The 27,350-nt window shown below is 37.4% G+C and overlaps 10 protein-coding genes and 1 non-coding gene across 11 annotated transcripts; 4 read left to right on the forward strand and 7 right to left on the reverse strand. All coding sequences in view use genetic code 12, as the record gives it.

Moving 5' to 3' along the window:
* Positions 1–287: 287 nt before the first annotated feature.
* PVL30_003945 (uncharacterized protein) lies at positions 288–1,004 on the forward strand (the record flags this gene model as incomplete). The annotated part of the gene is made up of 1 exon (XM_001524199.2): positions 288–1,004. One exon carries the CDS (start codon positions 288–290, stop codon positions 1,002–1,004), a length of 717 nt encoding a protein of 238 aa, XP_001524249.2.
* Positions 1,005–1,216: 212 nt separating this feature from the next.
* Positions 1,217–2,503, reverse strand: zuo1 (Zuotin; the record flags this gene model as incomplete). Its single annotated transcript, XM_001524200.2, has 1 exon — positions 1,217–2,503. The coding sequence occupies one exon, from the start codon at positions 2,501–2,503 to the stop codon at positions 1,217–1,219; it is 1,287 nt and encodes a 428-aa protein (XP_001524250.1).
* A 352-nt stretch (positions 2,504–2,855) lies between these two features.
* On the reverse strand, positions 2,856–3,611 carry PVL30_003947 (uncharacterized protein; the record flags this gene model as incomplete). The annotated part of the gene is made up of 1 exon (XM_001524201.1): positions 2,856–3,611. The coding sequence occupies one exon, from the start codon at positions 3,609–3,611 to the stop codon at positions 2,856–2,858; it is 756 nt and encodes a 251-aa protein (XP_001524251.2).
* Positions 3,612–4,239: 628 nt separating this feature from the next.
* Positions 4,240–4,780, reverse strand: QCR9 (qcr9 subunit 9 of the ubiquinol cytochrome-c reductase complex; the record flags this gene model as incomplete). Its single annotated transcript, XM_061119509.1, has 2 exons — positions 4,240–4,431; positions 4,775–4,780. The coding sequence occupies 2 exons, from the start codon at positions 4,778–4,780 to the stop codon at positions 4,240–4,242; spliced, it is 198 nt and encodes a 65-aa protein (XP_060975492.1).
* Positions 4,781–5,155: 375 nt separating this feature from the next.
* Positions 5,156–6,442, reverse strand: TYS1 (Tyrosine--tRNA ligase cytoplasmic; the record flags this gene model as incomplete). Its single annotated transcript, XM_001524202.2, has 1 exon — positions 5,156–6,442. One exon carries the CDS (start codon positions 6,440–6,442, stop codon positions 5,156–5,158), a length of 1,287 nt encoding a protein of 428 aa, XP_001524252.2.
* Positions 6,443–6,972: 530 nt separating this feature from the next.
* Positions 6,973–12,471, forward strand: UBR1 (E3 ubiquitin-protein ligase ubr1; the record flags this gene model as incomplete). The annotated part of the gene is made up of 1 exon (XM_001524203.2): positions 6,973–12,471. One exon carries the CDS (start codon positions 6,973–6,975, stop codon positions 12,469–12,471), a length of 5,499 nt encoding a protein of 1,832 aa, XP_001524253.2.
* Positions 12,472–12,566: 95 nt separating this feature from the next.
* PVL30_003951 (uncharacterized protein) lies at positions 12,567–18,449 on the reverse strand (the record flags this gene model as incomplete). Its single annotated transcript, XM_001524204.2, has 1 exon — positions 12,567–18,449. The coding sequence occupies one exon, from the start codon at positions 18,447–18,449 to the stop codon at positions 12,567–12,569; it is 5,883 nt and encodes a 1,960-aa protein (XP_001524254.2).
* Positions 18,450–18,996: 547 nt separating this feature from the next.
* Positions 18,997–19,320, forward strand: PVL30_003952 (uncharacterized protein; the record flags this gene model as incomplete). The annotated part of the gene is made up of 1 exon (XM_001524205.1): positions 18,997–19,320. The coding sequence occupies one exon, from the start codon at positions 18,997–18,999 to the stop codon at positions 19,318–19,320; it is 324 nt and encodes a 107-aa protein (XP_001524255.2).
* A 609-nt stretch (positions 19,321–19,929) lies between these two features.
* On the forward strand, positions 19,930–21,825 carry ABP1 (actin binding protein; the record flags this gene model as incomplete). Its single annotated transcript, XM_001524206.1, has 1 exon — positions 19,930–21,825. One exon carries the CDS (start codon positions 19,930–19,932, stop codon positions 21,823–21,825), a length of 1,896 nt encoding a protein of 631 aa, XP_001524256.1.
* A 289-nt stretch (positions 21,826–22,114) lies between these two features.
* PVL30_003954 lies at positions 22,115–22,188 on the reverse strand. Its single transcript has one exon. It is a non-coding gene; the product is annotated as a tRNA-Asn (tRNA).
* A 1,376-nt stretch (positions 22,189–23,564) lies between these two features.
* Positions 23,565–24,965, reverse strand: CRH1 (transglycosylase; the record flags this gene model as incomplete). The annotated part of the gene is made up of 1 exon (XM_001524207.2): positions 23,565–24,965. The coding sequence occupies one exon, from the start codon at positions 24,963–24,965 to the stop codon at positions 23,565–23,567; it is 1,401 nt and encodes a 466-aa protein (XP_001524257.2).
* Positions 24,966–27,350: the final 2,385 nt, after the last annotated feature.

Here is a 27,350-nt window from a genome sequence, read left to right on the forward strand (position 1 = left end):
ATTTCCATCATTTGCTCATGAATGTTCTTGTTTCTCTCTAAGTTATTTTTTCTTAATTGTTCTTTCTTATAATAAACAGCGATTTGTAATGTTAAGGTCACGTGTGAGGACTTTTTCTTCTTTTTTTGGCCACTATTTCTTTGCCCCAAAAAGGCCTGCAATCTCACTCCACAATTCGACTGCTCTAACAAGCACTACATTATTCATAAACAACTTTCATAACCAAACCTACCAGAACAAAAAGCAGCATACTTTTTAAATTGAATCAAAAGGAAGAAGAAAAAAATATGAGTGAACACCAACCAAGAGGAATATTAAGAAATAAATCAGTAAGCGGAGAAAGCGGTGATCAAGTGTCTCAACATTCTCCTCAAAGTCACCAAATACCGGACAAGTTGGATCGTCAAGAAGTCATTAAAAACACCAGACTCAATGCGCAGTTGAAATCCGAATCCGCAAGAGGAGATGCCATAAGAGCCAAGATTGCTGAAGAAAAGAGGAAACAAGGTATTGATCCCGATGATTTGTCTCAGTCTCCTCACGAACATTTGAAATGGGACGAGGTGAATATTTACAAAAATGAACAAGAAAAGAGTGCCACTATGAAAATAGACGAGCCAAAGACACCGTATGAGGGAGGATTTAATCCTGAAGGAGAATACTACAAAGATGACGATAATGAAGACGGGGAAAATGGTGAAACTGATATTCCAGAGTTCGAGTTGGGCGAAGGTGAGTATGACAAACTTTCTCAAGATGCACATTCTTCATCTCTTCATGGTGGACAAGTGATTAAAGATGAAAGCCAAAACCAAGAACAGGATTGGGATCAGAATCGAGACGCAGAAGAGGAACAAGATCAGGAACCACTTTCGGCTGAAGAAAGACATAGAAGATTTGAAGAGAAGAGGAAAGAGCACTATCATTTGAAAGCTCTTCCATTAAAACACAAGATAGACATTCCTGATGAAGACGACACTGATGGTAACGCTAATGATGAATGATAGTTTTGTTTTTTTTTTTTCTTTTTGTCTGTTTGTATACTTGTTTGTTTGTTTGTTTTCGCCTTATTTTTGTCAATCTTTGTTTTTTTTTTGTCTTTTCTTTTCTTTTCTTTTCTTTTCTTTTCCATCTTCTACTGTTGTTTTAGTTCAGCGTAAAGAAATTTATTACAATAAAATTATTTACTTTCTATAGTTACTAGACATTTCCATATCTATAATTGAAAGTACTTCAAGTAAGACTTCTCTAAAGATCCAGCAGAAACCAAGTCCTTAGCAGCGTTTTCAATGACTGATTTGGTTGTGGTAGCATCTGCATCTTTCAAGCTTGAAGCAACCTCTCCCAACTTAACATCGTCGAATTTCTCGATAAGCAAATCAACATCGGCATCAATGACCGAGCTCTTTGCCTCATCTCCGAAATAGCCATTGTCCTTAACGGCAGCTCTGATATTTCTCTTATTCTTTTTCTTAGCAGCCTTGGCAGCCTCCTTTGCCTTTTTGGAGTTGGCTTTGGCATTGGCAGCTTCCTCGGCAGCCTTTTTAGCTGCTTCTTCTTCAGCTGCTTTCTTTGCTGCGGCTTCTTCGGCAGCTTTTCTAGAACCGGCTTCTTGTTCCCATTTCTTTGCTGCCTTGGCCTTTTTAGCAGCCTCTTTGAATGCCTTGATTCTTGGGTCCTCGCTGTAAGCTCTTTCAACCAAACCAATCACTCTCTTGTTGTCCTCTTGCTTGAACTTCTTTCTGGCTGCTACATTCTTACGCTCAATGTAACGCTTGTGGTCTCTGTTGGCAGTGTCATCTGGGACATCTTCATCTTTGAACTCAAATGTCTTCCAAGAGTCAAATTTACCCCAGAAGTTGTAGAAAGCGTCGACTTCATCTTTGGTAGCATCTGGACCACCCAAAGATGGAACAGGCTGCTTATTGGAAAATCTTCCTTCGCTCTCAAAAATTGGTCCCCAAACTTCAAAGAAGTCGTAGTTTGTTTTAGGTGATGGTGGTTGAGGGTCGGACTCGGTATCAACAGAGTCGTATTGCTTTCTCTTGACTGGGTCCAACATCACCTCAAATGCCTTTTGAATGATCTTGAAGAATGAATCGTGCTCCAAACCACCAGATGCTGACTTCTTATCTGGGTGATGTTTCAACACTTGTTTTCTGTGTGCTCTTCTGATTTGATCTTCAGTGGCCTTGTATCTCAAATGTGACAACCCTAAAACAGCGTACAAATTAGCTGTCTTCCATTCTCTTGGATCGTGTTCTAACAACTCTTCACTTTGCTCTTCGTCTCCCAAATCGTCATCTTCGTCTTCTTCAATTTGTTTAACATTCTTTTCAGCCTCGATCTTCTCAAACTCTGACCAAGTGTGGCCCCTAAGAGTTCTCGATGCATGTGCTAAAAAGTAACGTCCAACTGGCTCGATTGGACGACGAACTGGCGCTGAATATTTTCCAACGGCTTTGAAACCGCTAGCATCTCCTGCAGGTAAGACAATAGACATGTTTTCTGTAGTTTACTTGTGGTATATTTGTTTCTTTCAAAGATGGAGTAGATGCTTTCTCCGGTTTAAAAGGTTATAATTTTTTCAACATCGTGAGTTCTTTCTTTTTTTTTTTTGGATTGTTACACAAAAAGCAAAAATTTTTTGAGAGATGGTGGTGGAAACAAAGTAGAGCAGAATTCTAGCAGATACAATTGAGGCAACCAAAATATGATTGAAACTGAGTAGTAAAGAGTAGTAAAGAGTAGTAAAGAGTAGTAAAGAGTAGTAAAGAGTAGTAAAGAGTAGTAAAGAGTAGTAAAGAGTAGTAAAGAGAAAGGTAGTTGAAACTTTAATTTATATGTTCTACACACTAAGTCTCCTTAACAGCTGACATATCCAAAACTTCTACGGATCCCTCGTTCTTTAACTCCTTCTCCTCAAATAAATTCACCAATACTCTATAGTTCATGGGATCGATTATACCCACAATTTCATACATTTTGCCATCATTCTCCAACTCCTCTAAATGGTCAATTGCAGGTTTTATATCGTTTTCATATGCCTTTTGATATGCCTTTTTGGTCAAGTTTATTTTCACTTTCATTTGCGCCCTCGCAATGGGAATAATTTGTTTTTCCACTAACGCCTTGATTGCCTCTAATGCCTGGGTTTTGGTAGTCTTTGTAGGGTTGAGGTGGAATTTGATCTCGTTTAAAGCCTTCTCTATCATTGTTGGAGGATACCGTTTCTTTGACCTGGGGTTTATACACTTTGTCGAGATGATAGTTAAAAACTCATTCTGTTTCTGTTGCAAGTTTGCATTTCTTTCCTTTTCATTTAGTTGAATCTCACCTTTATTGAGGATTTCAAGCACAATCTCATCTTGGTCAGTCGTGCCAAATGCCTTCATCAAGTCATCATTGTTGGCAACTTGTCCTTTGGAGACATTGATGAAAACTTGTGGAATCTGGAGCACTTCATCCAAGTCTTTCTCAATTTTCAGCCTCCAGTCCTGTACTTTATTCTGGTAGCAAGCAATTTCAAACCGCTTTTTGCCTTTCTTCATACGCACTAGCGACACATTTGTTAGTCTAATCTGACTATTTGGTTGATTGATGACCGCCATCGTTGTGTTTAATAGATTAGTTGTAATCCTTTAGAAATTGGTGCGAGGCGCATTAGTACTCTCTTATATTTACTACATATATGTACGTAAATCTACATATAATATTTAGTTTTATAATTTATTTTTTTTTCTAGGTTATTTCTTTGATTGAAAAAACTGCAAAATAACTTTGAGAATCTTACACAACATCAACTTGGGAGAAAAGTTATTGTTCCACATCATTCATACCATTGAAAGTGTTTTAAGCTACTCAGAGGCATACTGTTTTGGTTTGGGACGTTATACTTTTGGAAATGTAGAGTTTAACAAGAAAAAGCAATATGCAGAGCAAAATGCCTCATCACTATAATGAACACTAGCCATAGTGAAGTATATATATATACATATGTATATATGTATATTTAGATATATGTAAAAGAATGAATAGCCAGTAGAATTGTTGATTCATTTCATGCGTTTTCTTAATATCAAATATTTGAAAAGAATTAACATAGAAACTAAAAAAAAAAACAATCCTTCGCTGTAAATACATCCCTACTCTTGAATTCTAAGTAATAAAAAACACAATATTCTGTTCGATTAAAATTTTTATTTACCATTTAAAAAGATAAACAAGTTCTTTATTTATTTATTCATCATCTTCGTCGTCATCGCCACCTTCAATGAAATTGCTCTTCACTGTAGACCACAATTTAGCGTGGTTGTGAGCATCCCACCATCTGTTAATAGCCACGTCGAAGAATCCTTGAAATGCAAAAGCACCAGCAAAAATAGTACCCACGTAAATTGAGTTTCTCTCGAGTAATCTTCCAAGCACAGTCTAAATTTCAGAAGTTAGTATCTAACAAAATTCAATCGGGATAAGTCAGGGGGTAATAAAGTGAAGTAAAATCTTGAGAAAAGTATTATCAAAACGGGAATCTCCAACGGTAAACAAAAGCGGGATGGGGAGGAAGATGAAAAAGCTGGTACTGTGAATTTATGAAATTTGTTGATTTTGGTGTTTTGAATAATGATGACTTTCATCAACATGAATGGTTTCGTGACTCCAAGTTTCCATCGTTTTATAACCTTCCCATCCACACTAAATAAGAAAACAAAACTTTATTGCCAATAGAAAGCAATCTGCTCAAATTCTCTCATTCGATAGTTCCAGTACATACCAACATTGTTGTATTAGTTAGATAGGTATCTATATTTATATATATATATATAAATGTTTAGTTTGATATATGTGAATAATTGTTAATCTTGTATTCTTAATCAACCTTTCCACTCTTCCACAAGCGAGAATGTGTGAAAATAATCATTTTCAAATTTCCACTGATTGGCTCGTGATGCCGCTACCAATTGAACGTCTCGCTTTTACTACTTTACTTTACCATTCTTTACTCCACTATTACTCTACTGCTGCTTTACAATATATTCTTCATCGCTGTTCTTTACTCTACTTTAATACATTCTATTGCTTCCGGTACTATTACTATCACAAACATCTCCACTACTTACTAAATAAATTTTTTTCAATAGTCTGAGAATTGAACCTAGTTGAGCTTGACTTCTTCAACTGCTGCCGAAACGGCCTCCACTTCGCCCTCTTTCTTCTCTGTAGCAGTTGCAGCACTTTCAGTAATTTCAGTACTTTCAGCATCCTTCTCAACACTTTGAGTAGTTTCAGTGCTTGCAGCACCAGTCTTTGCAGCACCTGGGTGGCGAGTTCCCTTATTCTTTGGTTTCTTAACCTTCTTTTGCTCTTTTGGTACTTCAACTGGGTATCCGTTCTTTTGTGCTGCTTGGAACTCTTCACTTTGTTCAAACTCGGCTCTAATAGGAGCCAACAACTCATTGATCTTATCAGCAACACCGCTCTTCAAGTCTGGAGCAGCCAAACTGCCCTCTTCGTAATCCTTCTTCAATTTGTCCAAGGAATCGTAAGATATTAGTCCTCCATATTTTTCTGGTCTATCGATGGTGAGCTCAAAAGCACCATTAACACCGGTCTTTAACTCGTGAATTGGTTGCACGACATATTCTAAGAATGCAATTAAACCATTATCCTTAACATCTCCAGGAGCACAATATGCGCTATTGACCTTCTTCTTCACAACTTTTGGTTCTTCAATGATGTCGATCTTGGAATTCGGATCAGATGCACTCATTTTACCTCCTTGGCCCAAACCAGGCACCATAGGATTCATCAAGTGTGCACGCTTCTTGTATCCTAGACTTGGCAAATTCTCTTCGGCCAAAACAAAAATCTTTCTCTGGTCAACACCACCAAATTGAGCATCAACCTTGAGATGTTCCTCATCGATAGCTTGCATCAAGGGGTAGATCAAACCAGATAACAATGGATTGGCCACTTGTTTAACGACATCGGCACCAGCCCTCTTGGCATCATTTTGTGACACAACATTTGACATTTTGAAAAGATCCATAATGTAAGGACCATCTTGTTGGTAAGACGAACCAATAACAAATTTAAGTTTTTCGATTGGAACGTTGATTGATCTCAAGATGGCCTTCACGACGTACTCGTAGTACTTGGCTCTGTATTGCACAACCTCCAACGACGCTTTCATGTTATCCAAGAATGCGTGCAAGTCGGCCAACAAAACAGTGACCTCACATCCGGCTTTCAAAAAGTGGGCCAACTTAACCATGGGCACAAAGTATCCACAGTGTGGTTTTCCTGTAGGTGCTGTACCCCAGTAAATCTTTACTGGTCTTTGCTCCTTCTCCAAGACATCCTTGATGATCTGTCCGTTAAGAACTTCTTGAAGTCCCTTTGTAATAAGATCGTATTGCTCTTGAGAACTTAAACTGGCCATTACTAAATTATATATTAAAATGTAATATAAATAGGCTTGTTGACTATTTTTTTTTCTTTTTTCTTGTTTCTTTTTGCTTTTCAAGCTTTTCAATTATCTTGATGTTACTAAAGGCTCCTATTAGGTCTCGAACTACTGAAAAGTAGAGGTGAAAAAAAAATTGACTCAAAACCGAATTACAAAGAATGGTAGCGGCGCTTCGGTGTTTCGATGGAGGAGAGTTTATTTTCTTCTGCTGAATAATGTCAAAACCACACTACTAAAACGAAGAAGTTAAAAGAGGAAAAGAGAGAAAGAGAGAAGAAGAAAAAAGAAAGCGTATGTGTGTGTGTGTGTGTGTGTGTGTGTGTGCCTGAATTGACATTTCTCAAATCTATAGAAATTGGCAAGCTTGCACCCATAAAAAATATATCTAAACAGGGAACAAAATTATAAAAAAAAAAAGAAGAAAAACACACAACCAAATCTTACTTTTGTTATTAAAACCCTCAATTTATTGATAAAAAAAAAAACGCTTGACTGAATCTGATATGGGCATTGATCTTAGACGGTTTTTGGTGGGATTGCCTAGGCGCATGTCCTACGATGACGATGGTTCGAAAGCACATCTCTACAAAGTATTATATTATCTAGCAACTAATAATGGTAAACTACTACAAGAGCTTTTTCCAGATATTGCAAACGAGGACTTGGAGCTTATGCTGAATTTTTCTAATCTGTTATCTTTGGAACAATTGCAAGATGTAAGCCCATTCTATAGGGTCAAGTCAAAATCACAGCCACTGCAAGAAAGTTACTCGCATCCACCTGGTCAGCCATGTGCCAGGCTATTCAAATTCAATGATCCCGTGTACAGATGCGAGGATTGTGGCTTTGATGACACGTGTGTGTTGTGTACTTATTGTTTCAACGAAGCAGACCATCTTGGCCATAACGTAACAATGTACACATCACAAGGAACGTCTGGTGGAATATGTGATTGTGGAGACCCTGAAGCGTTTGTTAACCCTTTGAATTGCAAGTGCTCAACTTCAGAAACAAAGGCCCTGGGAGACCAAAAAGACCACCTTGATTCTGAGACTATTGACTTTCAAACGGAACAACTATTGGAAACATTCAAAATCTGCTTTGAGTATATACTCGATGTCACTAATCTATCGATATTGACTTTGCCAATGGTGCATGAACTAGTGAAATTTGGAGGATTTTCAGAAAAAGAATGGTCTGATTACTCATCTATGCCTGAGGGCCGTTACGGTGAGATTGACGTTAATTCACAAGACAAATGGTATTTGATTCTTTGGAATGATGAATTCCATGATGTTAATCAAGCAGTAGAATCTATTAAGAGCTGTAAACGATGTAATGATGACCAAGCAATAAAATTGGCAACAAAGATTGACAAAGAAGGATATGCGATATTGCTCAAGGCTGAGAATTATAGAGAGCTCACCACGCCTAAATTTAAGGTTGAAGCTGGTGGTCTTGTTTCAACAATTGTATCTGCTCGTGATTATATGCGAAGTGTTTTTGTGAGAACGATTTTTAGCTGGTTTGAGGACTGCCTCAACTCTAAGAATAAAGCATTTCAAAGTGCTTGTAGAGCAGTTGTGACAGATTTGCTAGTCGATACTGGGTATAGTTTAGGGAAAAAGATTCCAGAACTGTTCTTTCTTGATGCGACTTTTGGCAATGACCTAAGAGAACGCTATTTTGCCAATGGTTTACCAATAAACAATGAGTTCACCGTTTACTCTAATTCCAACGAGCTTAAAACTTTTCCAAAAAGTCACCATTCTACAATCGATCAGCAAGTTTTGCCCAAGCCATTCAAACGGTTTTCACGACTTCAGTTTTTGTTGATTTTTCAAATCCGACTTGCCAAACCAATTCGTCAAGCACTAGTTCCCATCATAATTCCTTCATTGGTATCCCATGACAAACAAGTTTTTGCTCAACAATTTACCGAGATTTATCCAACTCTTTTAACCATACTTGCACGCTCTGACAGAGAAGACGATCTCAACTTGATTGATGAAATTGCGGCTCAACTCTATACTTGCCCTGTGACTGTGCCAAAATTGATCAAATCTGTTGGCATTGGTTATATACTAAGCCCTGTCATTTCAATCATTGAAAACTGCTCCTCGGAATTTGAGCCTCTACATTTGAGCCACAGAGTTTACAAATTTATTGGAGACGAAAGCCATATCAAGAGGACTATCCAGGCAGCAATTATACGTGGAATAAGAGACTTTGGTCATTTTACTTCTAGTGCTTTTAGTAAGGAGGCTTTGGCTCCGTTGATGGAACCTGCAAATGTATTTTTCCTTATTCGGTTTATTCAACTATTCCAGGGATACTTGCCGTTAACTAGAAAGTATGGTGATCATGTTGAGCACGAGCTGTATTTGTTTCAATTCCACTTAATCATGTCGATTCAAATTTTGAAATCTTTACAAAACTTGGCATTTTCGCAGTCTGATAACCTACTCGCGGATGCGGTAGCCGAACACTTACCAACCGTTGCATCTTCTCTTGAAATCAGTCAACCACAATTACATGAGTTGCTGGTCTGGCACCATCCTCATGGCTTGGTGTACCCTATCACAAGCTATCTTTCTTTTCTTATCCAGAGTCGTGGGTTCGATAAATTTGTCAAAAACCAAAATCATAACAAACTAGAGCCAATTGCTGATCATTGCATTTGGAACATCGTTATGGCGTCGCAAATCAAGATAGGGTTGTGGATCAGAAATGGAGTAGGCGCTTCACGTCAAGCGTCGATGTACTTTGGAACTGCAATGTCTGAGTTTACCTTTAGACGAGATCTTCATATATTGCAAGTTGCCTTAATGACGGGTGATGCATCTTCACTAGTACGGAAAATGTTGGAGAGGTGGGAGCTATACGAGTGGTTTCTGAATGAGTGTGCACATGATGGTACAATGTATGAGGAACGGTTTTTCTCGATTATCGAAATGTTTTTATGGATTTCATACATCTTGTTAACAGACCGAACCTTGTTTATTGCCGGAACCACCCCTACAGAGCAAGCAAACATGGAGGCGAGACGTATAATTGCGTACCGCTTATGCGATCTGGCCAAGTCATATTCTGAATTAAAGACTAAATGTGGCTCGCTGATTACTTCATTACCAGAGTTTGACTCTATATTGAGTGAAATAGCAGAGTATCAGCCTCCTAGCTCATTCCTAGATCTGGGACATTATAGGCTCAAGAGTTCTATGTATAAACAACTTGATCCAATGAGTGTTCACTTGAATTCAACTGACTTTCATTCTGTTTCAGAGGTAATGGCGCGCCTCATTTCAAAGCAAGACAAGATCAAAGAGGAAGATGTCATTTTCCAACCTGTTTTTCTCAATAGTGACAATAGCAACAACAGCAACAACAGCAACAACAGCAACAACAGCAACAACAGCAACAACAGCAACAACAGCAACAACAGCAACAACAGCAACAGTAACAATAATGAAAACATCGATCAAGTAATTGGCTTGTTTGCAAAGACTCGTTTGTTTGTCAAGCTATTGTACAAGCTTTTACAGCTCGCGCTTGATACCTCGAATGAGACTTATCTTCCACAATTGTTGCACTTGCTCCATGCAATAGTTTTAGATGATGAAATTATACATGGGAAAGGTTACCTTAATCAGTACTTTGTGGAGTTGCCCATCTGCGACTTATTGGTGACAATTGTGGAGTCCAAAATGTCCAAGACAGTGAGAAGGAAAGCGGACTATATACTAGACCAATTCTTGGCAAAGGATACACGAATTTACGAAAATTTAATGAGTTGTTTTGGAGAAGAGTATGTGGAAAGATTTATAAAGGGCAAACAGCAACACCACAAAGACTCGCATGAAGATGCTGCAAAGAAAAAGTCTGAGGCGCGAAAGAGAAAGATTATGAAGAAATTTGCAAAAAGACAAGAGCAGTTTTTACGTCAAAATAGTGGAAAAAATGGTAATGACAATGTAGATGCTGACACTGTGATGAAGGAAGACAAGAAAGATGCTACCGGGAAACTCAGCCTAGAAGAGGGAGCAGACGGTTCTGTTTGTGTAATGTGTGGAGAAGCAGCTTCACCAGAATCGACTTTTGGATGTTTGATGAAACGAACTTTTGCGCCAATTTTTTGGAAATACAATGACCCAAAACTCACTCCTTGTGATGTTTGGAACGAGGATCTTTATGATGGCGCTGATGATACAAACTATGGTAAAGGTTATGATGTGACTAATATTGACAGTAAGAATTTTGAAAAGCCTGTGTTGTCAACTTGTGGTCATGGTGTGCACCTCCTGTGCCTTCGCAGAGTTCAAACTCAAAGGGGATTTACTGCTTGTCCATTGTGTCGTAACTATCATGATTTGTTCATTCCTATACTTAGAGAACTGACTGATCTTGATTATGCAACTGGTGATGTTGCCTCTGATATTTCCAGTGATGCTCCTGCTGCTAGTATTTTGCAGTATTTACTTTATACTGATTTCCAAAGCTCAACTTATTTGACTATCACAGCAAAAAATAATGTTTCACCTAAATTGGAACATTTGAGAAAACTACTTATCCCCAGTAATGCTAGCTATACGCTGGATTACTATGCCGAACTTTTCCCTGAAATTAAACAAGGCGATCTGATTGATAAATACATTGATGAACTTATCAATACTATTGAAATGAATGAGATTGCTACAAGGTTGAATGGTACTGAAGGGTTTACGAACTTTTCGAGCCAAGTACCCAATTCTGCAAAGACTTTACTAAGATCATTGTTGCAAGCCGTGGTACTACTACCCCGCTCGGTGGAAAAAGAGGATGAGGATGAGAGTGATAGTGAGAATGAGAATGAAACACCTACAAACATCGTGGATTTGACCGATATATCAACATCAAGAATCACAAAGAAACGCAAATACGAAAAAGGTGTATTTTCCAATACCATGAATTTGTTCTTCAATACTAATGAGTCTTTGGCTTCATTGGTAAAGATAGGAATTTGTGAAACTTTGGCAATTGTCATGAGCAGAGTCCATCATACTAAACACCACGACACTAGCTCATCATCTTCATATTTTGGTGGTGATATTGGTGATGTTGGCTCTTTGCTGTCTGAATTTGAGCAATTGTGGGCCAGATACTGTCCAAATTCCAAAGTTAGTCTTGAGGTATACAAATTAGTGAAACAAATCATTTGCATATATTTACGTCGTGTTGTCTTATTCCAAGATATTCTTCTCGGTCATTTCGAAGGTGAAGACTTTGTTAGTAGCAAAATCATTATAAATGAATTGGATAATTTTGAGCAAACGGCACTTTTGGAGGCTTACAGTCTTACGCAACTAGAATCAATGTTGCGCATCCCAACTTTGGATCGGATCATTGGTAGCATTGTTAGTTTTGAATCTTCTATGGAGAAAAGTGCGTTTGAGACGGTATTTACAAAGACGGCTAGTAATCATTTACCATTGGAATACCCTGGGGTAATTCACTTGACCACATTACCTAAAGATTATCAAAATTGCTTATTACGTTTACTGGAGTTGGATGCTTACAACAAAATGTGCTGCTTAATATGCGGTACTTGGATAGCATACAATAATAGATTGGAGAGACGACATCATGTATGTGCGAACAAATTCCAAATATATTTCAAACCAAAGGAATGCACCATTCACGTTTATTTGCTGGTCGAGCTGGCGGTTTTCCCATTGGACATTCCAGCCCCATATTTGACAAAGCACGGAGAGATAAAAACTATAAAAGATAGAGGCAAGGCTATGCTTGGCGAGTTTAGATTTAAGGAACTCAATAAGCTCTGGATCAACCAAGGATTGTATGCGCTTTTGACTAGGACAATGTTTGGCCCTGGTGTGATGGAAAATGCGTTTAATGTTTTGAATAGAGGAAGGAATTTTCTCGTAGAGGAATTAGGTCTTAATGATCAAATGGATTTAGAGGAAGACGACGACGACGACGACGAAGAGTTTATTACATGGTAAGATCATTTATGGAAAGTTGTATGGGGGATAATAAATAGGTAAATAGATGAATCTATATTAATTATAAATAATTCAGGACTTTATATATAATAGTTTTATAGCGTTTCCCAACCACCTGGGTCTAAAACACTATCCAAGTTTCTTGCAATATAATTTGGAATGTTGTGCAGCAACCAAACGTTTCTATTAAAATCTTCATATCTTGGTTTCATCAAATGCAAAGCCTTAGTACGCTTGTTCTCGTCAGGAAGTTCACCTTGGTCATCTAGGTACGGTGCATTGTAAAAAGAACCACCATTTTTATGTAGAAGCAACATTGTTCGATCCTTTGGGATCAAGAAAATCCCTAACCCACTCTTACACTCTTTTTGGTAATGAACGGTGCATTCGCCTTCGTTGCATCCAGTGGCTTGCTTTTGAAGATCAACAACTTTGGCACATACGAGACAAATGGCTGGGTCCTCAATAAATCGATGAGGGTTACCAAATTTATCCAGGTAATAATACCTAGAGAATATGTAATCCAATCTTTCAGGTAAATCAATGAGGCTGATTATACCAGGATACTCAAGTCTTTTGATCAACAATACCTCTGAATTTTTCTTGTTCAAGAAACTAATGAAATTTGTGAATAAAGCATTTTCCCAAGAGTTTTCTTCATTTAACGAGACTAAAATTTCTTTCAAGGAAGGCAAATTCAAAGTGGAGCAAAGAGTATCGGCTTCCGCGACACTGTTGTTTTGATCTTCATTCTTCTCACAATCATTATCACAGCCATTATCAAATATGTCCAATTCTGCATCATTAGCACACTGTACAAAAGCCAAGAGAAGCGATCTCCTCAAGAATGGTGTAATTGCCTTCAACAACATGGTGTATATAACGGAATCTGAGATGTTGAAATGTGCCACTCCTCCTCCTCCTCCTCCTCCTCCTCCAAAGCTCTGGAACCGACGAAAAGATGCACCGGCAGAATCGTGATCTTGTTTTGTCAGAAACTTGTATCTTGGAATATCCTCAAAGGAATATTTGCGGCCCCTTCTCGAATTTGACTCTAGTTCTCTCCAAAGGATGTGCAAAGTCTGTATAACATGACAAACAAAAATGAACCTTAATATGGAATTGAAAGAAAGCCCCAACGATGGAGCAGGTATAATACTCACCAAGATTTCAAAAAAATCACCTTGTGTCAATGTTGAATTTATATTCTCAGGTGTAAAGGATAGGATGGTTGTCATCATCATGATTCTTGGGTCTTTCCCAATTACTGGTTTCCTTCCACTTAGCGCCATATCTATTAAGGACAACCTTAAATTGTTTATATTTTGAAGCAAACTTGTTGCGCTATTTGTCATTTGATGAATTATCAACAGATGAGGAGAATTGATACCTCGCAAAGCAATTTCAGTAGACTTGATCGTATTGGAAAGAATTTCGGGCGAGGTTGGCTCCACTATCAATGGGAATGTGATGGTTTTAAATGCAGAATGCACAGCTTCCATCATCGTGTGGAATTTGTCTCCCTCGAAACCTTCCCAAGCAAACCATACGGAATCTTCCTCTGGGCCAAGAAGGAACCTTAAGTCCTGTTTATACAAAGAAAAGAACAGATCACGGTACTCAGGTTTCATGAACAGCTCCATGTTCATGTTGGCAAAAGGGTTGCCGCATGACTGTGATGTTAGTAATGGAATTGATGTTGTAGTATCAGTAGTAGTAGTATTAGTAGTAGTAGTAGTAGTCATGGAGGCGGTGGTGCTGATTGATGTTGGTTCTTTACTCAAATACTGCTTCAAACTTTGAGAGTTGCATTTGCCAAATATTGGAATGAAAACATTATTGACTGATTTGCACAATGGACATAAAATTTCTTGCGAGTTTTCTGGCGTGTTTCTCGTAATTTGTGTCAGGCGTGCGTGGCTGCTAGCTACATAGTTGAGATAGCATTGGAAATGCATGACATGTCCACAGCTCAGCGATACAAGCTTGCTATCTACTGCCGAAGCAATGTCAAAACCAGGACCAAACGTATTTTCATTTTTAATCTTGGACATATATGAGTGCCAATGGCTTGTGGTTTTGGAATCTTGCGATAACTGGTCCTCTCGCAGATTCAAGTTTGCTGCACTTGAAAAGGCTTTCAAAAACCAATAATCATCTTCAAATGGAACGTTCCGAAACGTAGCAGCCTGTGCTATATTAGCAACCATACCATAGAGTGCTTCATTCTCGGTGTTGGTATCTTGGCATAGTATACAGTGTTGTTCTTGAACCGACCATGACTTTTTCTCGTTGTTTTCATCATTTCCCTGGCCCATGTCAACGTCTTCAAAGTTATCATCAAGGCTCTCTCCTTTTACATTATTTTCCAAGAATTGTGCTTGCTGCTTTTTGAATTTTTCCATCAACCGATTTTGTTTCTTTTTTGCTAAACGTTTTTTCTTAGCAGCTTCATCCTTGACTGATGATGATTTTTCCAAATCATTGTGTAGATTTTGCAGATCAAAATTAGGAATCAGTTCCTCCATAAAAGTAAGGAGCTGACTATGTTTGCTTCCAATTAGATCAAAGATTGCGCGAATTTTATCATGAAAAGCTCCATATGCAGAATTCGATAAAAAACTGTATAAAAGTTGACAAATTGAAACAGATAGCTTTTCTTCCACTTTAGTCCACTCAATGAATCTAGTGTAGAAATCGCCATGCTGCTTATCAATCAAGTCTTCCAAGCTGCAAATCATTATTAAGTGCAACGCAGTTTCAAACAATGATTCAACTTTTTCGCAATCATTTCTTTGCACGTAAAGTAAAATTTTCAAAAGAAAACTTTGAAAATATGACGTTGTTGAAAAGTTTACCACGTGGCTATAATTGTCTAAAATCTGGCACTTGATAGACACCGGTTCAATAACAATAGGTACTTTTTTCTCTTTTGAACTCGCTATTTTCTCAAGCTTTCTAGCTTTGACAAATTTCAATGCCTCCTCGCGTCGGTTCAATGTATAGTTTGAATAGTATGGATTGACCTCGTCAAGGTACTTATCTTTGAGCTGAAGTACGCCTGCGTCATTGGAGCCGGTAGGTTTTTTGTAAATTGTTATTTCATTCAATATAATGTCAAACTTTTTGTCATTAACAATATTTTCAGGTATGTATGAACATAACTTCTTATAGCCGAGAGGCTCAAAGCACAAGTTGTGTATAATTTCCTGTTCTATCTGTGTTCTTCTCAAGTCATCTTCAGAAATTCCTCTCAAAAAAATACTTTCAGTACTTAAATGGATGAAAAAACCAAGGCATTCTTCAAGCATGTAAGGAAGAATGTTCTCCTCATACACTGAAGTCATTAACCAATCCCCATTTAAAGACCACCGGTCGAGCAAGAAAAAGGTAACAAATTCAGGATGGGCAATATTCAATAAAATCTGTATGAGATACAAATCTCGCATATATCCATAATCCCTAATACCACTATTTCTGTACAAATGCAGTTGTGATTTAACACTAAACCCGTTTCGCACCCAAAAACCTGCTTTGATTTGTGATAAAAGAACAATCGCCTTTATTGGATAATCGAAAATTATGCTCTCAATACTTATATATGAGCCTACCACATTTTCATTCTGTACTTTTTGTAAAATATCTCGCAATGTATCCATAGTAGGAAAATTTGCATACTCAATCAACCAACTGAGGAATGAATGCAATGGGTGAAGAAAGCTAACTTTGTTGCACTCGACTTTTGACAGCTTCATCATCATACCAGTGATTGGCTCCTTTAAAACCAAGTCAAAAGTCAAATTGATATCGGTGTTTTCATATTTTACGCCCGATATTTTGCCAAAGTCCAAATCTCGTAAGTATTTGAGCACTTCGTATATTGCAGAACGTGCACGTTCATGTTTTTTATATACTGTATTTTCGGCTGAGTTCATTGAATCAGCACTTAACTCGGCAAACTTGTAGATGGTCTGCACTGATTGAAAAATGGTGGTATAGTCTGAATTTTCGTACTCTATATGGTTTTCGGTCTCGCGTTTCAAAGGAGGTCTTCCTTGAAAAAGTTCTAGAATATCACAAATTATGGCAATACTCTCTTTGCTCAAAACGTCTCTATGCTCCTTTCCTTTGTTGATAACAAAGCTAATGTCAAAGAATAGTTGTCCCCATCTTCGGCTCTTCAAGTCCTTCATCGAAAGCTCTCTCTCAAATTCGAGTTTTGAATTTGGAGATGATAACCTCGAGGTTAGGAATGCGTGAATCGATTGAAGAATGGAGATGAAATCGCCTCGCTGAATAATGGATTTTGAATTGCTTTGACTCATAAACAATTGGGTTGATAACGTTGTCATGAGATTTTGCTCTGGTTCACGGTCAACAATCATACAATTGTTGGCTACTCCAGTATATATGTCGACATATTGACTTGAGAGAGTATTCTTAAACTCCAAGTTTGTGATCAACGAGGTCGAAAACATGTCTCGCAATATTATACGCGCCGATTTCCAGAATCGAACATCAAAATATATGATGTACTGTAAGCGAGATCCATATTTATCTGTATTGCCTTTGATATGAACTTCACAAGTGGGACAGATTTTATCCAGATTAAAAGAATTCACATCCTCTTGCATTCGACGCTGTTGGTGATGGTGATGGTGATGGTGATGAAGAGAGCGTGCATTTGGTATACTGAGGTTTTTATTCAATTTTCCTTTTCGTAATAAAGCTAGTCCATCTTCCATGCTGAAAACACTTTCTTTTTCTTTTTCTTTTTCTTGATCTTCAATTTCGTTTCCATTTTCATTTTCATTTTTACTTTCAATTTTACTTTCACTTTCATTTTTACTTTCATTTTCATTTTCATTTTTACTTTCATTTTCTTTTGTTACACCGCAAGTCCATGGCTCACAAAATGTTTGGCAGAAAATATCTTTCGCTACTTTGCTAGCTTTGAAAAACTCACTTTCCGTATAATCATTCAACCAATTGATCATCTCATCACAAATATCCTCTCGAAATATGTCTCTGTCGCTCCTGATACACGATGTCATACCAGTGGAGTTCAAAATATTTTGTCTTTCTATCAAGAGATCCAAATTTTTAGAAGTTATCACCTTCGCCCTACCATAATTTTGTACTTTTTCGGTAATCATTGTGGCAAAATCTTTAAACTTGCCACTCGCTAGTCGCACACGCTGAATGGCTTCTCTATAATGATGAATTTGGTCATTGTACAACACAAGACTGAAATTACCATTTGTTTGGTCTTGAAACTCCGCTGGGCAGCTGGCATATCCATGAGGTTCGAAAGCGCTTAATTGAGTTTGACGAATGACAGCATTTTTTTCGTCATGCGGAGCTTGCGCAAGGTGAGTATCACTTCTGGACATTGCGTCAATAATATAGTCTAGTACAACACTTAGAGTATCGTGTATTGCCTCACTAAATTCGCTTGGTATCTCTCTATCCTTTACAAAAGAGTCGGTCAAGGCATAGGGACACTTGACCTGTCTTTTCCAGGCTTCGGGATCTCCACAATCACAAACTCCACCATTTTCTCGAAGACATATGGCTATGTATGTATCATGATCCTTGTGCTCCTCTGGCTGATAACAATGTGAGCACATTGCACAAGTCTCGTCAATACCACATGTAAGACATCTGTAAATAGGCTCTCCTCTTCTAAATATTTTTGAACATGGCTGATTTGGATGGAATGCAGAATGATCATGAGTGTTCTGTACATCCCTTTTGATGCTCAATGTTTTCAAATAGTTTGCAAATTCCCAATCAAAATCCTTTTCAAGAGTTCTTTCCAAATTGGATACCTCGGGAAAAAGCCAATCCAAATACTCTCCGCTTTTACTAACTGATAAGATTAGTCGTTTCCGCAATTCCTTCCTTACATTTGCATCTACTTCGTAATTATACCGCGAAGGCGCAAATAATAAAAACCTCTTTAGTTCTTCATTCATTTGAAAAGTATGAATGGAAATTGAAGTAATGAGGTTTTTGAGAGCAATAAGGTGGTGAGTGGTGAAAGGTGAGGTAAGCGTTTATGGAGTTGTGAAATAGTAAATTGAAAAGCTATAAATGTCCAGGTTATAAGGTGTTAATCGGAAAGGCGACTCCTCTCATAATATTTCAGGAACGCAATTTTTTTTTTTAAGTTTTTTTTTTTTTGAAAAATAGAAAATAAAATAAAAATAAGATATAAAAACAAAAATAAAGATAAAAATAAAGAAGCAAGGAAAAGAGTTGATCCGAAAAAGAGGAATCTTTCGTACCAACATCAACATCAACATCAACATCAACATCAATAAAAAGCTGTCACCGTCACCACCACTATAGCATTCAGTATCAACATCAATACAACGACTTTTGAGTTTGCTTTTTTTGCTACAGTTTTTTTTTTTTTTTGTTTTCGCCATAATTTTTTTGTCTTTATTCGCAAGTCAGTTGATCTTCCATCGATCCCCCGTTTTCCCATAATTTTTTTTTATTCTGTCACTTCCACGCCATATGAGTTCTGTTGAAAAGTTATACAGCCAAGCCAATATTGATACGAATGTGCAGAAATTGCAGCATGTACATGATGTTACTTCACTTGTCCTCGGTGTTGTTGCTGGGATAATGACACTAGAGTCTCTCTATGGTTTTGCTGTCTACATTATTGGAATACTGATCACCAACTTGGCATTTTACATTATATGCGGAGAGAAGCAAGCTAATAAGTTTTTCAAAAAGCCAATACAGGAGATTTTTGTCAATGGATTGCTAAATAATACACCTGGATTTATCATGCTGTGGTGTCTAGTTTACGCCTTGGTCAAATCTAGTTCGTGAAACAAAGTAGGTATTTCTATCTATCATCACTGGATACTGATATTTCCTCAAAAAAATTTTTGGGGGTTCTTTAACACTCTTTAGATAGCCTAGTTTGACTCATATTATTTACGAGAAACACGAAATCACTTTGCTCTATCAATCAACTTGTAATGTATCATGCTTCAATAATCTCGCACATAAAATCGGTTGTAATTTATAATTATTCTATGGCTAACTAATAGATGGTAGCGATGTTGGAAGTAGAAAAGAAAGAAAAACGGAGAAGAAAAAAAAGAGAAAGAAAGGGGTGAGGAAGTATGGGGGACTGAATAAAGTAGTTGGCGACGTTTTTGGACGATATGGTCCGAAATGAAAACGTGATCATAATTCCATGAGCAATTGCGAGACTACAACAACGCTGTTGAATTAATTTAAATACATAAGTTATCCACACAAACATATTTACGAAAACCCCAAAAACCTAAATATAAACATTTATAAACATATATATATATATATATATACATACATATATTTGTATTTGAAGTTTTATTTGTATTTAATCTCATATATCATTGTCAATTGATAGAAGGATTCGACAAGCAAGTGCATTATTGAGCAGACAATATGGAAAAGATTGATACTTCCACCAATTCCAAAAAGATTCAAGAGCCATACGACAAATTGGTTCGCGGTGACCCAAATGTCACCTATGTCGTTTATGCGGTCGACAAGAATGCCACTTTGGATGTTGACGAGACTGGTTCAGGTTCATTGGATGAATTTGTGGAGAACTTTACTGATGGACAAGTTCAATTTGGATTAGCAAGAGTTAATGTTCCTGGCTCTGACGTTTCTAAAATTATATTGTTAGGTTGGTGTCCTGATAATTCGCCTGTCAAGTTGAGATTGTCATTTGCAAACAATTTTGCAGATGTCTCTAGAATCTTTAGTGGGTACCATATTCAAATCACGGCGAGGGACCAAGACGATTTGGACGTTGATGAGTTTTTGAATAGGGTTGCATCTGCTGCTGGAGCTAGATACTCAACTGTAGGTGGTGGTAAAGCTAGTGGTGGTTCGGCCTCTAGAAAATCAGCTTCACCTAGTATCTCAAAACCAATAGTGTCTAAACCTGTTTCTTCATCTACTAAGAAACCAGAGTTTGTTCCCAAATCCACTGGTAAGCCAATTACTCCGGTTGTGTCAAAATCAAAATCACCAGCTGCAAGAGATGACGGATGGGGGGATGCACAGGATGTAGAAGAGAGAGATTTCGATGAAAAACCTTTGGAAAATGTTCCTTCAACATACAAGCCCACCAAGGTCAATATCAATGAATTGAGGAAACAAAAATCTGATACAGTGAGCTCGACACCAAAAGCACAAAAATCAGCTAACGACAGCAATAACAATCAAATAAACAAGGGACAAAAGAAACAAGCTGATGGTGATGATGATGAAGAAAAAGAGGATGTTACAGGTAAGCCATTGAGTGAGCGTTTGAAAGCATATGACCACCATGATGATGGTAGATTGACTTCATTGCCAAAACCAAAGGTTGGCCACTCGGTTGCAGACAGATACAAAGCTAATGCTGGTCAAGGTAAAGCTAGCTTTGGGGCAAAGCCAAACTTTGGTTCGACTCCAAGTTCCTCAAAGCCAAAAGATAAAGTTGTGGGTGGATTCTCGAAAGATTTTGGTGCTGAAAACGGAAAAACACCTGCACAAATTTGGGCGGAGAAGAGGGGCAAGTACAAAACAGTGTCCTCTGAAGATGACTCCAATGATAATGATGCTTCCGGTTCGACTTTGAATCAAGCGGATGAGCACCCAAGTCATGCCTCTGAATTGGCCAAGAAATTTGAGCAACAGGCCAAATTACAAGATCAAGAAGATGATGAGGAAGCGGAGGAGGAGGAGGAAGATGATGATGATGAAGAAGATGAGAAACCTGCGAGATTACCTGCTAGAAGTAACATCCCACCACCTCCACCTGCTCAAAGCACTAATCCTGATGACGAAGACGAAGACGAAGAAGAGGATGAGGATGAGGATGAAAAGCCTGCTAGGTTACCACCTAGAAGAAACCTTCCACCACCAATCTCTAGTCAAGGTTTTGGGCAAGATGACGAAGAGGAGGAGGAAGAAGAGGACGAGGAGGATGAACAACCAGCAAGATTACCTGCTCGTAACTTACCTCCATTACCAAGCAGACAAGTTGAGCCGGAACCCGAAGAGGAAGACGAAGACGAAGATGAACAACCTCCATTGCCAAGTAGACAAGTTGAGCCGGAACCCGAAGATGAAGAGGAAGAAGCAGAAACACCTGCATCATCAGCTGGTGCAACTGCTACCGCTGAATATGATTATGAGAAAGACGAGGATAATGAAATTGGATTCGAGGAAGGAGACCTTATTATCGAGATTGACTTTGTCGATGAAGATTGGTGGTCTGGTAAACACCAAAAGACCGGCGAAGTAGGATTGTTCCCTGCAAACTACGTGAAATTGAACCAATAAAAAAAGAATAATGGTGATGATGAGAAGGAGGAGAATAAAGATGCATAACAGCGAATAAGCATATTTTTTTCATTTTGTATAAATAAGATTAAAAACAAAATATAAAGAAATTTAATAAAATAAGTGAAAAGTTTTCTTTTTTTTTTATCTGTGTGAAAGCATTCTGTCAAGTGTGTACTATTTAATTTGAAGAATAAACTGTTATAGTAGAAAAAAAAAACAGACAAATGTAGACGAGACAAAAAATTAAAATTAATGTTAAATAATACCGGTAAGAAAAAAATAAAATCGACCAGAGTGAGGATCGAACTCACGATCTTGAGATTAACAGTCTCACGCCTTAACCAGCTTGGCCATCCAGTCGTTGTATACTTGGAAACAACTGCGCTATTAAGCGCTTGTTGCATAAAAGTGCATCATGGTACACTATATGTCCTAAATTTTAACAGAGATATTCATGCAATGTGATGTACAAGCATATAATTGAAAGAAAAAAATTGCTTTGACCAGATATGATCCTGCTAATGATAAATGTTCCATCGAGCTCTCTTGATCTCTATATAATACATGATGTTTCTAGTATCAAATAAAAACCTTTTAAATCTTACCAAACTGGCTTTGAATTATTTGATACAATTTTTGTTTTTTGTTTCTTTTTGGTTCTTGAAAAAATAAGTTTTTTTTTTTTACAAAAGAGTTTGTTCTAATTCGTTGCAAAAAAAAAAATTTTTTGTTCTTTCAAAATGATCGAAATAAAATCATATACAAACACAAATATACAATATGTACCCGATGTTGTTCAAATCCCTTTTATAGTTCATAGAATTGTAACATATGTTTACTAAAACAGCAGAATAAGTCAAAGTGGGTGTTTTTGATCAATATTTTGATTTTAGTGAATGAAGTAGTACCAATAATTTTTAATTGCTATAGTTATGCTGAAGACCCTTTTTTCTCCCACCCCTTTTTTTTTTCCATCACTGCGAAATTCGCAGCCTCCCTCACAGCCACCTTTTTGAACCACACAGAAAACCCAAGAGTATTTTCAAGCCACAAAGTTGCAGAATTGCAGATTTGCAATGCTGTAACGATCCAGTGATTAAAACCTCTCTTTATTCAAACATCATTTTGCATTTGATACCCCAAAAAATTTACCAACAGAAACCCCCCCCCCCCCCTGTTTTTTACCCTCTTACCCCTTTTCCCTCAAAAAGATCTAAGATATCGCTAATTTTAGAATTAAACCACCGAAAAAGAAATACAATTACAGTAACAACAGCAGTAACAATAACAAATCTGATCATATTAAATTTGAAACTATTTCAAATAAAACAAGGAAACAACTGGACTATTTATTGTACAAACCTTTCACTATCACTTCATAAGGTATTGTTCTGTAGCAAGTTGTGCATACAAGACCGTAGTACTGTATATGTATATTATGAGCAAATATTATTTCTCTGTTTCATTTCTTTCTATTTCCATACTTCTTTTTGTTTTATTTTTTTTGCAACTTACAAAATTAGATTCACTAATATACCTACCATACTACAAATAGCAAGAGAACCAACAGATTTAAAAGATTAATATACTGTATATTGAAAATTAACAGAAAAGGATAAAGGACAAAAAAAAAAAAAGAAACAAAGACGAATGTCGAATGCGATACTATACACACTCCTTTTATTTTTGGTCACATTTTTATTGTGCTCCATCTAAACTTTTTGATGTTTGTGTACTTAAAGGGCAAATGCAAATAATGAAGAAACCAAAACATATGCAAAATAGGTTCTTACGCTCAACATTCCATCACCATTGAACAACAATCTAACACCCGAGTCTTCTGAAGTTGCAGATGAAATAGCTGGTGCTTCTGAACTCGTGCTTGAAGGTTGTTGAGATTCTGACGATTTAGTTGATGATGTAGTAGGAGTAGTTTGTTGTGCTTGTGCTTGTGCTTGTGATGATGATAATGGTGATGATGGTGAGGAGGCCAAAGTTGGTGCAACTGAAGTTGATGAATCAACAGTTGACTGTGGCGTGCTTTCACCAAGTAAAGAACTAGATGGTTGCTCTGTAGATACAACGGAATTCTCTGTAGAAGTAGTTGATTCTACCGAGGAGATTGTGTTCTCTGACAAAGAGCTTGAAGATGAAGATGAAGTAGTTGATGAAGTAGTTGATGATTCAGTTGACGATTCAGTTGATGATTCAGTTGATGATTCAGGTGCTTCAGTGCTACTTTCCAGGTCACTATTAGATTTAACATCTGCGCTGTCCTCGATACTACCACCGCTAGTCAACTTATCAACATCGCTTTGTCCTTCCTTCAATCTTCCATTGACTTCACCATTTTCAGCCTTGATACTTTCCCATGAGCCACTTTGGTCACCGTAAGAATAGCTGTCACCGGTGGAGTAATCCACCACGGCAACAGATTTGATATGCATTGTGAATGGGGCTTGACTATAGTCTGGGTTACCACCAGCCCAGTCAATTGTTCCTGGAGGGTTCAGCGAATCACCACCAGCCCAGATACCGGCAAAAATCTTCATTGGAGATTGTGGGTATCCTTGGGGACCGTCTTTTGATAATGTTCTAATGACTTGTCCATCAACAATCCAGTTTAATCTCTCAGAGGTCCAGTCTATGGCATATGTGTGGTAAGAAGTCAATGGGTTCGAGATTTGGTGATATCCACCACGATCGTATGTTTCGGTGCGTCCTTGAACAAAATAATTGGATTGCCATTCGTAATTGTCTCCTCCAAATAGTTCGATATCAATTTCGTCCAAGTCATCTGATTGCAAGTAAAAAGACGAGACAATACCTTTACCTTCAGCTGCTTGGAGCACAACTTCGACATAGCCAAACATCAAATAGAAGTCTGACTCAATGGAAGGATTGTCAAATCTCTTTTTTAAAGTCAATGACAAGCCATCGTCACCAGTATCGATGGTACCTTGTTTGTTTAAGCTCTTAAAGTAGGAGCCAAGCCCATTGGAGAAGTCTTCTTGGAACGATCCGCCAAGAGCAGGATTAGGTGAGCAGTCCAGTTGTGTTAAAGGATTGCATGCTGAAGATGTGTTGATATATGTGCATATCAGTGCTAGTACTGCAAAAGAGTTTTTCAAAAGCATTTTGTTTGTATATTTATGACTAGCCAAGTGACAAGTGTTGGTTAATGAAAAAAAAAAAAAACAAAAACAAATTAAGAATAAAAGGAAAAGGTTACTAGGGAGAACAGGATAGTTTTTTTCAAGTAAGTGAGGTGGAAAAGGAGGAAGTTGGTGGTCAATTTATAGTTTTGCAAGGGTGTAGGGGAGGAGCCATAAAAAAAGAAAAGTACAAGTAACTTTTGAGTATTGGTATAGTGTCATACTTATCTAATTTTGTTATTCTTCCCGTAAGATATAATTGCGTCATCAAAAGTATCTCTGTGTCCTAACCATAAATGGTGTACTGCATAGGTCTTGTAGGTTGAATGTATATAATAAACACGATGGAAAGGGGGGAGGGTGGGAATAGAAAGAGAGAGAGAGAGAGAGGGAGGCGTAAAGCGAAAGGGTGTTTCTTTGCATTTGCATTTTTAAAGCTCGAAAATAATCGGCTTTGGTACACATATTTTCTTTTGGTTAAAAATAGAAGTGCGCACAAATTATTAAACAACCAAAACAAAGACGCAAAGACAGACCCGAAAAGAGACTAAAGGGCCAACCACAAATACTGAGCATATGGAGATAATTATACAATGAATTGTTGGGAAAGAGAGTTGGAGAATATACAATGCTTGTTTTACATGCACAACGTGTGCCAGGAAATGGTGGTTGTGGTTGTGGTTATGGTTGTGGTTATGGTTGTGTTTGAAGCAAGTGTGTTGAGTGTAGGACGTTGTAGATCAGAATGGATGGTTGGCTGTAGGAACTTCTTTTGGTATTAACATGACTACACGATGAAGCTGTTAGGCCAATAACTACAAAATGATTCACCTCCCTGCATAACCAGTGCCTCATGTTGTAAGAGAGGCAAAAAAAAATAATTTCTACTAGATGGCCAAGGGTGCTAAATTGACAAAAAAAACAAATGACAAGGTGACACGGGAATCAGGAATCAGAGACTTTAACGAACAATGTTGTCTGATTTTGGTTAAAATTGAAATTTAAAGAGAGGAATCCGAGAATCAACGTGTAACTGCTTAATGATAACAATACCGCTTCTAGCGCTACATAATACGAGCAGTCCAAAGAATAAAAAAATAATAAAGAAAGAAAAAATAATAAAATAAATAAATAAACAGATATACAATTGGAAGCGCAGATAGATTCAATACGCGGAGGCTGGTTCAATCTTCTCAATCAGGAATAAATCAATTTTATGCAATCCAATCTCTAACCCACACAGACACACACTCCGTTACTCACCCCCCTAAATTTCGTTCTTGCCTTCTTGTTGTCCTTGTCGTTGTCGTTGTCACTTTTTATTGTTAGGAGTTTTACCACATGTTTAGATGATCACAACAGATCATCCATCGTCTGATAAGATATGCCCAGCAAAGATTAATTAATTGACTCTTATCTACTTGACCTTTCGTAGACCTACATATCTACACACCCACACACACCCACACACACCCACACACACCCACACACTCACACACCCACACACTCACACACCCACACACCCACACACCCACAATCTCAAATAAAGTATCGTGTTCCCCCATATCTGTTCAGTCATTTCTTAACACTAAATTTTTTCACCATACACAATAACACTATCATAGAAACTATTGATTGTAAAACCAAGAGAGAATATAACCTCATTCTGTGATTTTCCAAATCTATTTTTTATTTTCTTTTTAAATTGCACGATCTTATTATCTAGCATGATCAGTTTATGCAAAATTAATGTTTACACTACTAAAAAATCATTCATGTTCCCAATATCTTATACACAAAGAGTGCTCTGCTTTTCGTTTCTCTCCCTTACTGTTTAAGCTCTTCTTCTATTTCTTATTTTTTTTTCTTGATTGTTATTTTGACGGAGAATAAGTAAGTGATTAGAAGAACAATGAATGGAAAGAATAGAAATAAAATTAGATATAAAAATAGAAACATTGTACTTGAAAACGTTACTAGTTGAGATGGCTGAGTAAGATAATGATAAAGAGATACTTTTTTGATAAACTAGTTAATATGCTTGAATATGCTATGCCATTTCAAATTTACTGCCAGTGGTCAAGTGGGTGGAAGATGGGAAAAGAGATGAAGCAGTGATGATAGCCCACCAAGGACTCATAACATATAAACCTTCTATATATATATATACATGTATCTTGCTGTCGATGTTGTAAAACAAAATAAACCAAAAATAATGTATGAAAGTAAAAGGTATATCACGTGATACAACATATCTCACATATATTGGAACACATACAAATAAATAGATGTATATCTATATATATATATAGATATATAGACTTGTCGCATTTACTCTTACAGTGTGTAATTGATAGTACATAAAAT

This window comes from Lodderomyces elongisporus, chromosome 5, assembly GCF_030384665.1.
Source record: "Lodderomyces elongisporus chromosome 5, complete sequence".
Lineage (NCBI taxonomy): Eukaryota > Fungi > Ascomycota > Pichiomycetes > Serinales > Debaryomycetaceae > Lodderomyces > Lodderomyces elongisporus.